Raw genomic sequence first — 14773 nt, 5'->3', positions numbered from 1 at the left:
CCAACTTATACTTTGGGCCCCAACGCTGGCTTCCAACAGATATTCAACATTGGCCAGTGTGGGGGGGGGGGGGGAGATTAGTAGGAACTATGTTTTATAACCCTGGGTGTATCTCCTATAGCTAGGGGAACCCTTTAAAGTGATATCAAACCCTCAGTTTGTTAAGCCCTTTCAGCAGCTGCTTTAATAACTTGGTGAATATGCAGCTCCTCCATCTTTTAATTCTTGCCTATGTTTCAGTTTAAGCTGGTGCTGGATCATTGATCCAAGTTTCTTGTTTTAAGGTGGTTCCTAAGGAGTCACCTGTACATGCAGGGACTAGAGTTGTGCCTCCGTACGCTGTATGCATGTGGTTTGAGTACAGTACTAGGCCTCACCATAGGCCAGGACATTTGCAGTCCTTGTGTCCCTTAACTAAAATAAAAATGTTTATTGGGGTGCTTTTTTAATGCAAGACATTTGGGAACCTAATTTAATTTGGTATTAACCTTTTGCCACCCATGTACAGCAGAGCTCAGATTGAGAAACAGCGCAAGAAGAAAATCAATTGGCTTGTAGTGCTAAAAAAGGACATGTTTATAGGAGGAGACAGCAGAGTGACAGTGAGATGAGCTCATCAGTCTGCTGCTTCTTCTTCACTGTCCAATCACAGGCTGGAGGAGGGACAAGACCTGTACGTGTTACTTAAATGCAGCTAGGAGAAATCAAGTCTCCTCCTTGCCAGACAGGGCTGTGTGGCAGACCTGTGTTAACCTCAGGACTGGATTGACACAAATTTGTAAGAGGGCTCCCTTGAATGTTTCTTCACCCGTGTATTTAGCTGTTTGACTGGAGCTCAACATTAACACAATCTGACCCTTATTGGAAACTATATATATTTATAGGTTAAATATCAAAAGAAAAATCACACCATAGTTTAGACCATTATTATTAATTTATTCATTAATGTAGATAGCAATTCCAATTTGTTTCTGGGATCATTAGAAAGGATCCTTCTGGATAAAGGTTTAGTTGGCAGCCACAGTGCTGGAGATCCAGGAGTTGTAGTTGCAGACCCTGGTGTAGACACCGGGGTAATTCTTCTGAGCACAGCCATATCCCCAGGAGACAATACCCTGGAGCTGTCCATTACATACCACGGGGCCACCGGAGTCACCCTGAGGAGACAGATTGTTCAGATCAAATAGTCATCTTCAAAGTAGTAAACCGAATTTAAACAAACAATCTCATTTTTAGCAGATGTAAAACTAATGGAGTTTGCATAATCATTGCAGCAGTGCTGTCTGGGCAAATGATCTTATTCCAGGGAAAATGAATTCCTTGGGAGAACAATTACCTGTGGCAGGGTTTCTCAACCAGGGTTCCATGGAGCCATAAGGTTCCTCCATTGGTTGCTATTGGTTCTTTGGGCAATTAGCAATTTCTACTTCTCAGATAGGTTCCCACTGACACCATTGATCATTTAGCTCTCTAAAAGGGGTAATTCTTTCCAATGACCACAAGTGTAAGGAACATTCTTCCCAATGACCATCACATGAATGTATCATGAGTTGTAGGTATAGTCATTTCTAGCAGGGGTTCCCTGAGACCAGAAACTTATTTCAAAGGTTCTTCTGTGTTGAAACAATTGAAAAAGGCTAACCCGTGATATATCTTGTTTAATACTTAAAGCCCACTGAACTTTCAGTTTAAAGCAGCTAAATACATTCCAGAGGTAAACAAGTTCAAAAGATGTTCACTGTCTTCAGTTCATTTTCTTTCTAAAGCAGTCACATCCTAAACGGAAATGCCTATCCCCTGCCAGCATCTGCAGAGTGGGGCCCTTGCTGGGGAACTAATGGTCCCTCTGCAGAGGTCCTCTACACCCAAGCGGGATCAGACCTGTAATTAGCAAAGCTCATTCTCCCTGCTGATTGGAGAATTAGGTCTGACTCAACAGAGGATGTGTCAGACTTCGGCAGAAAGACCACTGCTTCCCCACAAGGGAAGGGACCGTCTCTACATTATGCTGGCAGGGGACAAGGTTTTCGATTCAGGATGTGACTGTCTAAAGAAAATGAAAGTTGGGCTTTAAACATAGTTTGTTTGAGTGCACATGGAATGTATTTAGTTGATTTAAACTGAAGGTTGAGTTTTCAATTTAACCACTTAAGTTCCATCCACAATTTTAAAACAGGGCTGGGATAGTGGCTTTTAATCCCCAGTGCTGGTGTCAGTGGCTCCTGGGGATCCTGACTGCACTGGAACTAAAACCACCAGTTTTCAGTGCCGATGTTGGCACAGCAGTAAGCCCAGGAGCTGAAACTATAAGCTCCGGACCTTTCGATTGTCATACAGACTGATGGGCAGCACAGTGGCTAAATGGTTAGCCGCCTGGCAGTACTCGGGTCATTGGTTTGAATTCCAACCATGGCACCACCTGCCCGGAGTTTTCATGTTCTCCCAGTGCTTGCGTGGGTTTCCTCCGGGTACTCCGGTTTCCTGCTGCACTCCAAAGACATGCTGGTAGGTAAATTTGGCACCTGTCTAAATTGGCCCTAGTACGTCTATGTATGAATGTGAGTTAGGGACCTTAGGCTGTATTTATTTATTATTTATTTATTTCAGGTACTTATATAGCGCTGTCAATTTATGCAGCCCTTTACATATATATTGTACATTCACATCAGTCCCTAACCCTCAAGGGGCGTACAATCTAAGGTCCCTAACTCACATTCATACATACACATACTAGGGACAATTTAGACAGGAGCCAATTAACCTACCAGCATGTCTTTGGGGTGTGGAGGGAAGCCGGAGCACCCGGGGGAAACCAATGCAAGCACAGGGAGAACATGCAAACTCCATGCAGGAAGCGCCATGGTCGGTAATCGAGCCCATGACCCATTTACTGCAAGGCAGACGTGCTAACCACTAAGCCACTGTGCCGCCCCAATGCCCCTTGAGCGTTAGGAACTGATGTGAATGTACAATATACAGTATATGTAAAGCGCTGCGTAAATTGAGGGCACTATATAAGTACCTGAAATAAATAGGAACGCATTGTAGGCTTGAATGTAAACACTTCACTGTTGTGTTTACATGGGGAATACAGTGGCATTACAGCACTTCCTCTGAGTATAGAGGCCTGTTACTCCTCTGTCTAGCCTGTAGCTACAGCAGTAGATCACTGCTAGAGTGATCTATTGCAGGCTGATTGCAGCCAGAGATAGATCACTATTAGACATGATCTATTGCTGAAAAGAAACAGAAAATGAAGTAAATTAAAAAATAAAATGGGCACACAGGGTTCATTAATACAGATTGAGGTCCTCCAGAATGGCTGCTCTAAGCAGAGGCAACTGGTCTTCCACTTTTCTTTGTATTTAGCAACTCTCACATTGGGTTCTGGAAGTTAGAGGCTTCAAGGAGTCTTTGGAGGAATGAAGTTCTAAGTTTTACTGAGGACCAGCAGGCTGTGTGTCTAGGAGCGCACAGCCTTTATAATCAAGGGGTTGTCTGCCGTTCAGGGCGACACCCAGGAAACAGAAGTCACCTGCCCAGGGCATAGGCCAGCGCTGCAGGGAGCAGATGTCTGCAGAGGCATAGTGTTGTGTTCTGGATTGAAATGCATCCCAGGCTGAGAGCTGTGTAGCCCAAGGTGAGCTGCTAAATAGCCAGGAGGCTGTTTTTGCTTTAAATGCTGTGTAAAGCACAGTGACTCAATGGTTAGCACTCCTGCTTGGCAGTACTGGGGTTGTTGGTTCAGATCCCAACCACGGCGCCCCCTGCCTGGAGTTTGCATATTCTGCCTGTGACTGCGTGGGTTTCCTCTGGGTACTCCAGTTTCCTTCCACACTCCAAAGACATGCTGGTAGGTTAATTGGATCCTGTCTAAATTGGCCCTTGTATGTGTATGAATGTGAGTTAGGGACCTTAGATTGTACGCTCCTTGAGAGTTAGGAACTGATGTGAATGTACAATATATATGTAAAGCGTGTAGTAAATTGACAGCGCTATATATAAGTACCTGTAATAAAGCTGACCCCCCTGTGTGGGAATCCTGATGTAAGGAACTTTATTTTTTTTAAAAACGGGCCCAATAGCCCTAAACCCGTATTTCCAGGCTGGACTGAACTCATTGGTAAGCACCACACTTAAGTGAAACCTCCTATAATATCACAAGATAGACATCTTATATATTTGGTTGCCTCTGGAACCTCAAAACCTGATTTTCCCATTTTTTTATATTTTTGTACATTTGAGGATTTAGTACTACTCAAAGATAGACATACAAATACAAAAACCGTCACAGATTACCTGGCAGGAGTCCTTTCCACCAGCCAGATAGCCAGCACAGAACATATTTTTGGTGATTTCACCGGGGTAAGAGTTTTGGCACTGGCTATCGGACAAAATTGGGGCATTCAGACATTGCAGAAGATCTGGATAATTAGCTAAAAGGGAAATAAAACAAAAATATAGGTCAGCATAAAATGAGTCTTCCATGTTTGACCTTTCCAAGATTTCACACTATTTAGTGTTATTGGTGATCTGGGTACAGAGTAAAAATCTAAGCAGAAAAACTTCTAAGTATGATACTTTCCAAGATTTAGATGTCCACAAGACTAGGAAATACTTTGTGACTTACTTCCGCTGCTCAGAGTGTTGCCCCATCCGGAGATCAGACAGTTGGTACCGGCGGCAGCGCAGCCAGAGGGCAGAGGTGCGGCCTTGACGTAGGAATTGATAGTGGCTGCCTTGGAGAGTTTGACCAACATGATGTCATTGTCCAGAGTTCTGGAGTTGTAGCTTCCATGTCTGATGACCTTGGCGGAGTTGATGAACTGCTCGGTGCCCTCATTCAAGGCAATGTTATGTTCTCCTAGTCTGACCTGAATGCTCCTGAAAAAAAATTAGCAAAACATACATATTTATCACATGCTAAAATGATCCTTATTCCTTTATGTAGTTAACGTCATGTCTTTTACATAGCACCAGTGTGCCTTTAGTTGCTCAATTTTAGCAGTTAAGTTGAATAATAAGGTAAGTAATTGGGGAACATTAAAGCTTCAGTTCTGGGTATTTTTTAATGGGCCCCCTAAAAAAAAGACTATAAATCTGTTGCCTACAGTACCTCTTCTTTACCACAAGATGTCCTCAGTTTTCCTAGCATCATTCAACCAATAGGACTAAGGATAGAGTGTGATTGCAGTGCATCTTAGCCCCACCCCTGAGCACCTCTGTATTCATGCAAAAAACTATGCTGATGTCATCACATCAGCGCCACTTTCTGCTTCTGCATCTGTCAAGACTGCCTACCACAGGGAGAAAATCCTAGCTCCAGCCCTGAGCACCTTGTATTCATGCAAAGAGATATGCTGATGTCATCATGTCAGCACCACTTACTGCATCTCTTAGGACCACCTACCACAGGAAGAAAACCCTAGTTCCACCCCTGAGCACCTTTCAATTATGTAGAGAGCTATTCTGATGTCATCATGTCAGCACTACTTTCTGCATTTGTCAGAACCACCCACTGCAGGGAAAAAACCTAGTCCCACCCCTGAGCACCTTGTATACATGCACAGAGCTTTACTGATGTCATCATCTCAGCACCACTTTCTGCATATGTCAGGACCACCCATGGCAGAGAAAAAAACCCTAGCCCCTCCCCTGATCACCTAGTATTCATGCAGAGAACTTTGCTGGTGTCATCATGCCAGCACCACATTCTGCATTAGTTAGGACCATCCACTTCAGGGAAAAAACCCTAGCCCCACCCCTGATCACCTAGTATTCATGCAGAGAGATATACTGATGTCATCATGTCAGTATCACTTTCTGCATCTATCAGGACCACCTACCACAGGGAGAAAACCCTAGCCCCACCCCTGAGCACCTTGTATTCATGCAGAGAGATATGCTGATGTCATCATGTCAGTACCACTTTCTGCATCTGTCAGGACCACCTACCACAGGGAGAAAACCCTAGCCCCACCCCTGAGCACCTTGTATTTATGCAGAGAGCTATGCGGATGACTGTTGAACAGGAGAAATACAGGATTTAAAGGAGAGAAATTGCTCTTACGATTTGTAGCAGTGAGCAGCAGAGATCACCCACAGGCTGTTCATCAGGGTCCCCCCACAGAAGTGGTACCCGGAGTTCAGGGACACCTGATAGGGGACGGAGTTCTTGGTGCAGGTGTAACCTCCAACAATCTTGTCATCATCATCAAAGGCAACTGCAGTCAAAGATTGAGATTAGAACCATTTATTGTCCGGCCACTACAACAGCAGATTACTTAAAGCTGAACTCCAGGCCAGTGGCGGACTCACCATTTGGAAACTTGGGCACTGCCCGAGGGCCCGGGCTCAGTAGGGGGCCTCATGAGATGCCCCTGGTACCTTTTACATAGGCTTTTTTGAGTTTGGGCAAGGACACAGGGGCCCCATGATCCCCTATTTCCCGGGGGCCCCATGAGTTGTCAGTCCGCCCCTGCTCCAGGCTCCCAGCTAAATACAGATGAAATATAAAGGAGCCTACCTACCCAAGGATATGTAACTCTGTTCACCCAGAGCTGAGATTTACACAGCTCTGCCATGCAGCTGGCAGGGCAGAAGATCTTCTTTTTTCTTTGCTACACTTTCAGTTCGTGTCCCTCCCTCAGCCTTTGACTGGACAGTAAAGGAGAAGCAGCAGACTGATGAGCTCATCTCTTATCAAGATACTCTCTTGCCAACACATGGACATTGCAGAAGAGCTAACTGGCTCCTTTGTAAGCTTCTCTCTTCCCCGTTATAAGCTCTGCTGTACAGTCCCTCTCCCAGTCCCTGATATCAGATCAAATTGCATTAGAAAATAAATGCAATGATGTATTAATATCAGGGCCTTTTCAGCTGGGAGAACCTCCAGCACTGAATGTATGAAATGGCAAGGGGTGGTGGGGGTGTACTGCACGGTCCATTATGCAGTCTGCTGGGAGGATGTACTGTCGCTGGAGGGGATCTATTTTTGCAGGGGGGTCTAATGATGCTGGGGAGGTCTACTGTTGATGGTGGGGGCTCTACTGTTGCTGGGGGGTCTTATGTTTTTGCGTGATCGTTTCAGGAAGGGATCTACTCTGTTGAGGGAGGGGTCTATTGTTAGCTGCTGGAGGATCTATTGAGGCTGGCTGTGGAGAGATCTGTTGATGCTGCTGGGGGACTATTGTTACTTGGGGGGTATTTTGTTGCAGGTGGTCCATTGTTGCTAGGGGGTGTCTATTGTTGCTGGCTGCATGGGATCTATTTTGCTGCTTTTCTTGTTATCATTACAAATTCCATACCAATTGATATTTGGTTCTGTTTTCTCTAAAAAGGTGGTACTGGGAGGTAGGTAAGGGGTGGAACTCAGGGACGGTGCGGGGCGGGGACAAGGGGTGACTTGGATCTCTTCTCTGAGAAATAAAAGCCCGGATTAATACAAATTTGCATTTTTATGTGTCTTTTACATTTTCCTGGAATCCAGTTTGTTATAATATACAGCAGAGCTTTCAAAAAGACATTTATAAATAGGGATGTTCTATATCTTCCATTTGTAACAACATTGGTCAAAAGTTCCACTTCCCACAGAAGCACAGCAGCCATGTATGGCATTTCCATTGAGTATTTTTTATTTTTACAAATTAAATCAAAATTGTTAATTAGCATTACTTAGGGGTCTATTTATAAAACATTCATCAATGGATGAAGCATTTGCTCAGGCTGCACGAATGTTACACTTTACCCATATTTCCTCTTATATTATGCCTTCCTATGATCGTCCGCTCCATCTAGTGGCCAAAATGCAGTAGATTTAAAAAAAATACCTCAACTAGGATGTAACGGAACCGTCCCAGCCTGCGCTGAGTACTTCCATTAGAATAATGCTTCCTCGTCTGAACACCGACAACAGACACCACAGCCGACCATACAAGACTAATTTATTTGAACACAAATACAAAATATATACACTCAGGGGACAATCCCCCCTCCCTGCATAATGACATAGGGCGGGGCAATCTCCATTTAGAAACAAGAGACACACAGATATTCAAACTTCACACCAGCAGACAGTCCCATCAGGAGGGAGGGCTGCTGGAGACACCCCCCCCACCAAGCCAATACACATAAACACATCCCATAATAGTTTGCTCCCAAGACAGACAAACAATAGAACAATGGGATGCAGCCACACAACACTAAACAATCCACAACCCCCCACCCCACCTATCTCCTAGAAATGTCTACCCAATATTAGGACAGATCACCCTGTACCCCTAACAGGCACAGGGTGACTTACACATAATAGGGATATGGGGAGCTGAGACAGGGGTCTCCCCACCTCTCCAAAGTGAACTGTGTTCCATGGGTCCCCCACCCAAAGTCACTTCAATCACATAGGATATATAATACATTTTGGCCACTAGATGGAGCTGGCGATCATAGGAAGTCTAAGATATTAGCGGCGATATGAGGAAAATGCTTGTGACAATTGTCCAAGTGATGTTTTTTAAATAGACTCCATTTATTAAAAAAACAAACAAAAAAAAACAACACAAGACAGCAGAAAACTATTGTATGGTACAATTAAAATTCATACCTGCCAAGCCCAGCAAGACTGCGAACACGAGGAGCTTCATGATTGATCTATGAGATGTTCAGTGAATGTTTCAGCTTTTTCTGTCCTGAATTTATACCCTGAAGGAGAAGCACGGTGGGATTCTGCCCAAGGACACACGGCCTTGGCAATTACAAATGCAATTAAATAAATCATATATTGGCATGTCTATGGACAGTCGCCCTAATGGCCGTATGGTTTGATTTATAAAATTCCCACGTGTGGCAGATATAGAGGATTGAAGATCTGTTTATCGTCTTACCTGTTTCACTAAAAACATTTCATCCAAAATGTCCTAAAACTATTATATTTCACACAGTGCACACTGTCAGAGGATTGTTACAAAGTATGAAAAAAGAATTTAAATATTGTGAAAATAAAAATAGCAAAGACCATCGCTAATGATATTAACGTGTTACAGAGTCTTCGGTGACACCAAATCTGACTTTGACATCGTGCGACTTCACTTGAGTTCACACAATTTCATAGTCGGATGTCAGTCTGACTTCAGGTGCCACTTGGAAGACATCTGTGCAACTTCATGTACAAATGTCTATGCGAGTCACACCTGAACTTGCAAATAGTAGTGCAAATCGGTGCGACTCCGGCGGAGTTGGAATCGCACTGATATGACAAACAATAGGGTGTGACTTGTCATGCGATTTGAAACTATCAAATCACATTAAAATTTGCACTGGTGTGACTGGGGACTAAACCCACAACAGTACAATCAGTCTGTATATGCAGTAAAGCATGCTTGTTATACTCACTGTGGAACCTAAGGGGTTATCCTCTTCATTGTGTAAAAAAGGCTGTTTGATCCTGTCTTCTCTGATCCTCCCCTTCTTCTACTGTCCCCAATCCATCTGCTACAGAACCTTGAGGGCAAGCTGCGCATGCTCACTTTGGTGTGTATTGCTAGACTTTTTTTTTATTTTTCTTGGGATAGTGCATGTGATCAGCACAGGGCCAATCAGCACTGTCCAGGGTCAGGGGTCATGCAGCCTCAGGACAATTGGGGGAGAATGAAAACTTTTCCTACAAGCTTTAACCAGTGCTCTTCTGGACACTGATAGAAGTCACAAGACTGCTATATACTGCTGATGAGAAAAGGTATTTAGTGTATATTTACTGATATGATTGCACTTCCATATTCTGTGTACTGTGGGAGACCAGATATAGTGAATGCAGGGTCCGAGGAGGCCAGATATAGTGGATGCAGGTTCCATGGAGACCAGATATAGTGAATGCAGGGTCCTGGGAGACCAGATATAGTGAATGCAGGGTCCGGGGAGACCGGATTTAGTGAATGCAGGGTCTAGGGAGACCGGATATAGTGAATGCAGGGTCCAGGGAGACCAGATATAGGGAATGCAGGATTCGGGGAGAGCAGATATAGTGAATGCAGGGTCCATGGAGACCGGATATAGTGAATGCAGGGTCCGGGGAGACCGGATATAGTGAAGGCAGGGTCCGGGGAGACCGGATATAGTGAATGCAGGGTCCGGGGAGAGCAGATATAGTGAATGCAGGGTCTTGGGAGACCAGATATAGTAAATGCAGGGTCCGGGGAGACTGGATATAGTGAATTCAGGGTCCGGGGAGACCGGATATAGTGAATGCGGGGTACCGGGAGACCAGATACAATGAATGCAGGGTCCAGGGAGACCAGATATAGTGAATGCAGGGTCCATGGAGACCAGATATAGTGAATGCAGGGTCCATGGAGACCGGATATAGTGAATACAGGGTCCGGGGAGACCAGATATAGTGAATGCAGGGTCTGGAGAGAGCGAATATAGTGAATGCAGGGTCCGGGGAGAGCGGATATAGTGAATGCGGGGTCCGGGGAGACCAGATATAGTGAATGCAGGGTCCGGGGAGACCAGATTTAGTGAATGCAGGGTCCAGGGAGACCAGATATTGTGAATGCAGGGTCCAGGGAGACCAGATATAGTGAATGCAGGGTCCGGGGAGACCGGATATAGTGAATGCAGGGTCCAGGGAGACCAGATATAGTGAATGCAGGGTCCGGGGAGAGCGGATATAGTGAATGCAGGGTCCGGGGAGACCGGATATAGTGAATGCAGGGTCCAGGGAGACCAGATATAGTGAATGCAGGGTCCGGGGAGAGCGGATATAGTGAATGCAGGGTCCGGGGAGACCAGATATAGTGAATGCAGGGTCCGGGGAGACCAGATATAGTGAATGCAGGGTCCGGGAAGAGCGGATATAGTGAATGCGGGGTCAAGGGAGACCAGATATAGTGAATGCAGGGTCCGGGGAGACCAGATACAGTGAATGCAGGGTCCGGGGAGACCAGACACAGTGAATGCAGGGTCCGGGGAGACCAGATACAGTGAATGCAGGGTCTGGGGTTTAGTAACACTTTAAATGTGATATCGGTTTTAGGCTCCATACAAAATGGCTTGAAAAAAGCACTGCTCATAGAGAAGTTTAGCGTTTTGCCTGTAGAAGCAACTAATGTTCTCATATGTGGCCATGCACATTAAGTAGTCTAAAGGCACTTTTTAACCACTTGACCTCCGGAAGATTTTACCCCCTTCCTGACCAGGTCATTTTTTGCTATGTGGCACTACTTTAACTGGCAAATGGGCGGTCATGCAGTGCTGTACCCAAATTAAATTTATGTCCTTTTTCCCCACAAATTGTACTTTCTCGTCGTGGAATTTGAACACTTCTTGTTTTTTTTGGGGGGGGGGGGGTTACGATATAAACGAAAAAAGACAGTCAATTCTGTAAAAAAATATTTTTTTACTTTCTGCTATAAAACATATCCAAAACAAAAAATAATAAATAAAATCTCTTCATAAAATATTGACCAGAATGTATTCTGCGACATGTCTTGCGTGAAAGTTGTAGCGTCTACAATCTATTGGATATACACTATTATGGAATATATACTATTACTAAAACTAGTGATGGCGGCGATTAGCAAGTTATAACGGGACTGCGATAGCATGGAGGGCAATCTGACAATAACTGATGCTGGGGGGAACTGACTAACTGCCACTGATATCACCAGTGACACTAATACAGGGATCAGTGCTAATAATATGCACTATCACTGTACTAATGACACTGGACCAGAATGGGTTAACATCGAGGGTGATCAAGGAGTTAATTGTGTGCCTACAAAGTGTTTATGTGTGTATCATGTCTGCTTTTAATGGGGGTGTTGTTTCCTTTGCACTCTGCAAGAGCGGTTGCTCCAGAGTTTAGTAAAAGACAAAAGCTTTGCTGACTTCCATCATCCAATCATGTGTAGCACCCTCCTATATAGCTAGGGGGGAGCTAGATCCTAAATGTTAATCGGAGGTTGAGTGCAGCTTGGTGCAACAGTCAGAGGGTGGTCGAATTGTGGTCAGGGCTCAGAGGCTCTGCAGATCAGCCCCTCTGGAATTTCCCCCTGCACTAGAACTTTGGAGAAAGGTCTAGAAGCAGTGGGTGAATCTTGAGGAGTGGTTGAATTGTACCCTTAGAGGATCCTGACCAATCCCCAACAGGGGGCTTGGCAAGGGGCCAAGACAACCTTTAAGAGTAACTGAGCCTGCTCAGCAGCAGGAGAGTTCGAGTGGAAGACAGAGAAGGATGTGAGAGGCTGGAGGTAGGAGTCTGTGAGGGGGCCCAGAGAGAAGGGCTCACCTGCAGGCAGAGGTCCTTGGGAGGCTAAAACATTGGAGCTTCCCCCTGAGAGAGGACCGCCTGTGTAGTAAGGAAGGAGTGGCCCAGCTAGAAGGCCTGGTAGCAGCCACCTGCAGCACAGGAGAGGGACCAAGTGAGAAGACTTGCAGCCTCTGGGCCAGTAAGGGGAAAGGAGCATTCTAGTGGAAAACTGGATTTGCTATCTTACCCGGGACTGTTTCACACTGCAGTGGCAGGCACTGGATCCATCGCACAGGGATTCTCCCAGTACAACTAGATGAGGAGAGGAGTCATCTGGGGTCTGGGGTGGTTTTACAGGAAATGCTGGGTAGCTCTCCAGAAGAGAAACTTTGCTGTAAAGACTTGTACATCGTTGCTAAGGAGTTTTTCCTCAGTTGCCATTTCCCTTGGGCATCCCATATAACCCTTACCCCATCCAAGTTCTAAACCCACTAATAAAACTTCAAAACAAAGCTGAAGGACTGTTTACTGTCTCCTAATGCAAGTCTAAGTGCATGTTGTCTGGCTGTGCAGGACTATAGGGGGACCCAAAACTTCAGCAACTCCCTAAGGGAGTAGTGCCACACATGTGCAAGCAAAAATGCTGTTTTAGAAAAAAAACTTCTTGCATGTGATTGGGTATTCGTTGCCTCATTTACTAAGCTCTGGAGGAACTGCCCTTGCAGAGTGCAACTGCAAGTCTATTGCCTTTAGCAAATCAACTCCACAGTTTGATGATTTTGGTGTGGAGGAACTCATGTGTCCTGTATGGAGCCCTGACCTCAACCCTACCGAACACTGGGATGAATTGTAATGTTGATTGCCTGCCAAGTCTTCACATCCAATATCAGCACCTGACATCGCAAATGTTCTCTTGGCTCAGTAGGCGCTCATTCCCATTGACACACTCCAATATCTTGTGGAAAGCCTTCCCAGAAGAGCGGAGGCTGTTAATGCCACAAAGGGGGATCAAGTCCGTATTATTAACCATGGTTTTGGAATGGGGTGTCCAACAAGCTCGTACACAGTAGGTGTGATATGTGGGTGTCTACAAACTTTGACCATGCTTTACACCTGATAGCAACATTCCTTTTTTTAGTAGTAGATTCTTTATCCCATTTTATTTAATGCTTTTAAATCTGCAGCATTTATTAACCCCTTGGTGCTGGAGCCTCCTGGCCGTTTAAGGGTTTCAGAAGCCGGGAGGTGGGGCGGGGTTTTAAGGTCATGTGACCACCGTGATTCGCCGTCACGGTGGTCACATGATCGGCAAAGGTTCCGATCGAAAGAGGAGATCGGGACCTTTCCGTTTTAATTGCACACAAATGTGCGGCTGCTCGGTGTCTAGGCCCAGACACCGGGAGGCCGCACATTTGTGTGCGGCCGGTGTGAAGAGGTTAAAGTTACACCTTGTTATCCTACCATGACGTTCCTTTTTCAAGTGCTTCCTTTTACAATGTAACATTGCTCTGTCCATGTCTCCCAATAGTGCTCCTGCATTGTCACCCAGTCATATGGGCTTCCAACGGAGACTACAAGTAGCTGTTTACACTGGTCCACTGTTGTCACCATCAGGAAACTCGCCTAAACTTGACTTGCTTGTCTGATCTCTCTTCTTACAGATAGTCAAAACACACAAGAATTAAAGACCATTTTATGGGTATTAACAGAAAAACACCCGGAAGTAAAAAAGAATCCAATGAAGCAATGTGCTTTAAAAAGACCCTATACTGCGAAACTGTGGAGGCTGCCATTGCTGACCTTCCCTTTTGTAAATACTAATTGCCATGCGGATCCTCTTCCTTTAGTACTTCAGGAGCCATAACAAGTAAGCAGACCAGGGCTTTCATGCGAGGTGGTATCAAAAAGTTTCGAGACTAGATTTGTAACACGCCAACAAATGTCAGTACAAGGCTGAATGCACAGTCATGGGGAGCACCGACCTTCATAAGTCAGTGTGCCAAAAGACATTGTCCTGTGTACATTGGAAGCTGTGCAACTGGTGCTATTCTGAACATGTGTTTTACCATGTCTGATATTTCATCATGGACAGCAAATTAGAACAAATAGCGAATGTGAAGTTCTGCATGAAACTGGGCAAATCTGCCACAGAGATGTTTGGCATGATTCGGCAAGCTTATGGTGATGCTGCAATGAGTCGATCAAGGTGTTTTTAGTGGCACGTGCACTTCAAGAGCGGAAAAACATCACTTCAACGAGCTTAACCCCCCGAAAATGTCAAAACCATTCAGCAACTTTTGCATGATGATTGTCAGAGAACAATCCAAAACATTGCTGCCATTGTCAGTGTGTCATACAGAACAGTACAGGCAATCCTCACGTCTGATTTTAACATATGCCGCGTTGCTGCCAAGTTCGTCCTTAGGCTGCTGATCCAGGAGCAGAAGGAACACTACATCGCAGTCTGCCAAGAAGTCCATCTAAGTTAGAACAAAGAGTAAATGTGATAATCTGGGTGAAACCCGT

General features: G+C 45.1%; 1 protein-coding gene across 1 annotated transcript; it reads right to left on the bottom strand.

The window, feature by feature from the left end:
• Positions 1–915: 915 nt before the first annotated feature.
• On the bottom strand, positions 916–8651 carry LOC149444966 (trypsin). Its single transcript, XM_089654349.1, has 5 exons — positions 8603–8651; positions 6071–6224; positions 4631–4884; positions 4300–4436; positions 916–1157 (listed from the first exon to the last, which is right to left on the bottom strand). The coding sequence occupies exons 1-5, from the start codon at positions 8640–8642 to the stop codon at positions 1008–1010; spliced, it is 735 nt and encodes a 244-aa protein (XP_089510475.1). The 5' UTR covers positions 8643–8651; the 3' UTR covers positions 916–1007.
• Between the last annotated feature and the right edge of the window lie 6122 nt (positions 8652–14773).

This window comes from Staurois parvus, unplaced genomic scaffold (assembly GCF_062004578.1).
Source record: "Staurois parvus isolate SC_StPar_1 unplaced genomic scaffold, SC_StPar_1.0 ptg000758l, whole genome shotgun sequence".
Classification (NCBI taxonomy): Eukaryota; Metazoa; Chordata; class Amphibia; order Anura; family Ranidae; genus Staurois; species Staurois parvus.
Note: the sequence above shows the minus strand (reverse complement) of the source record. Positions and strands in the feature narration are given on the sequence as shown.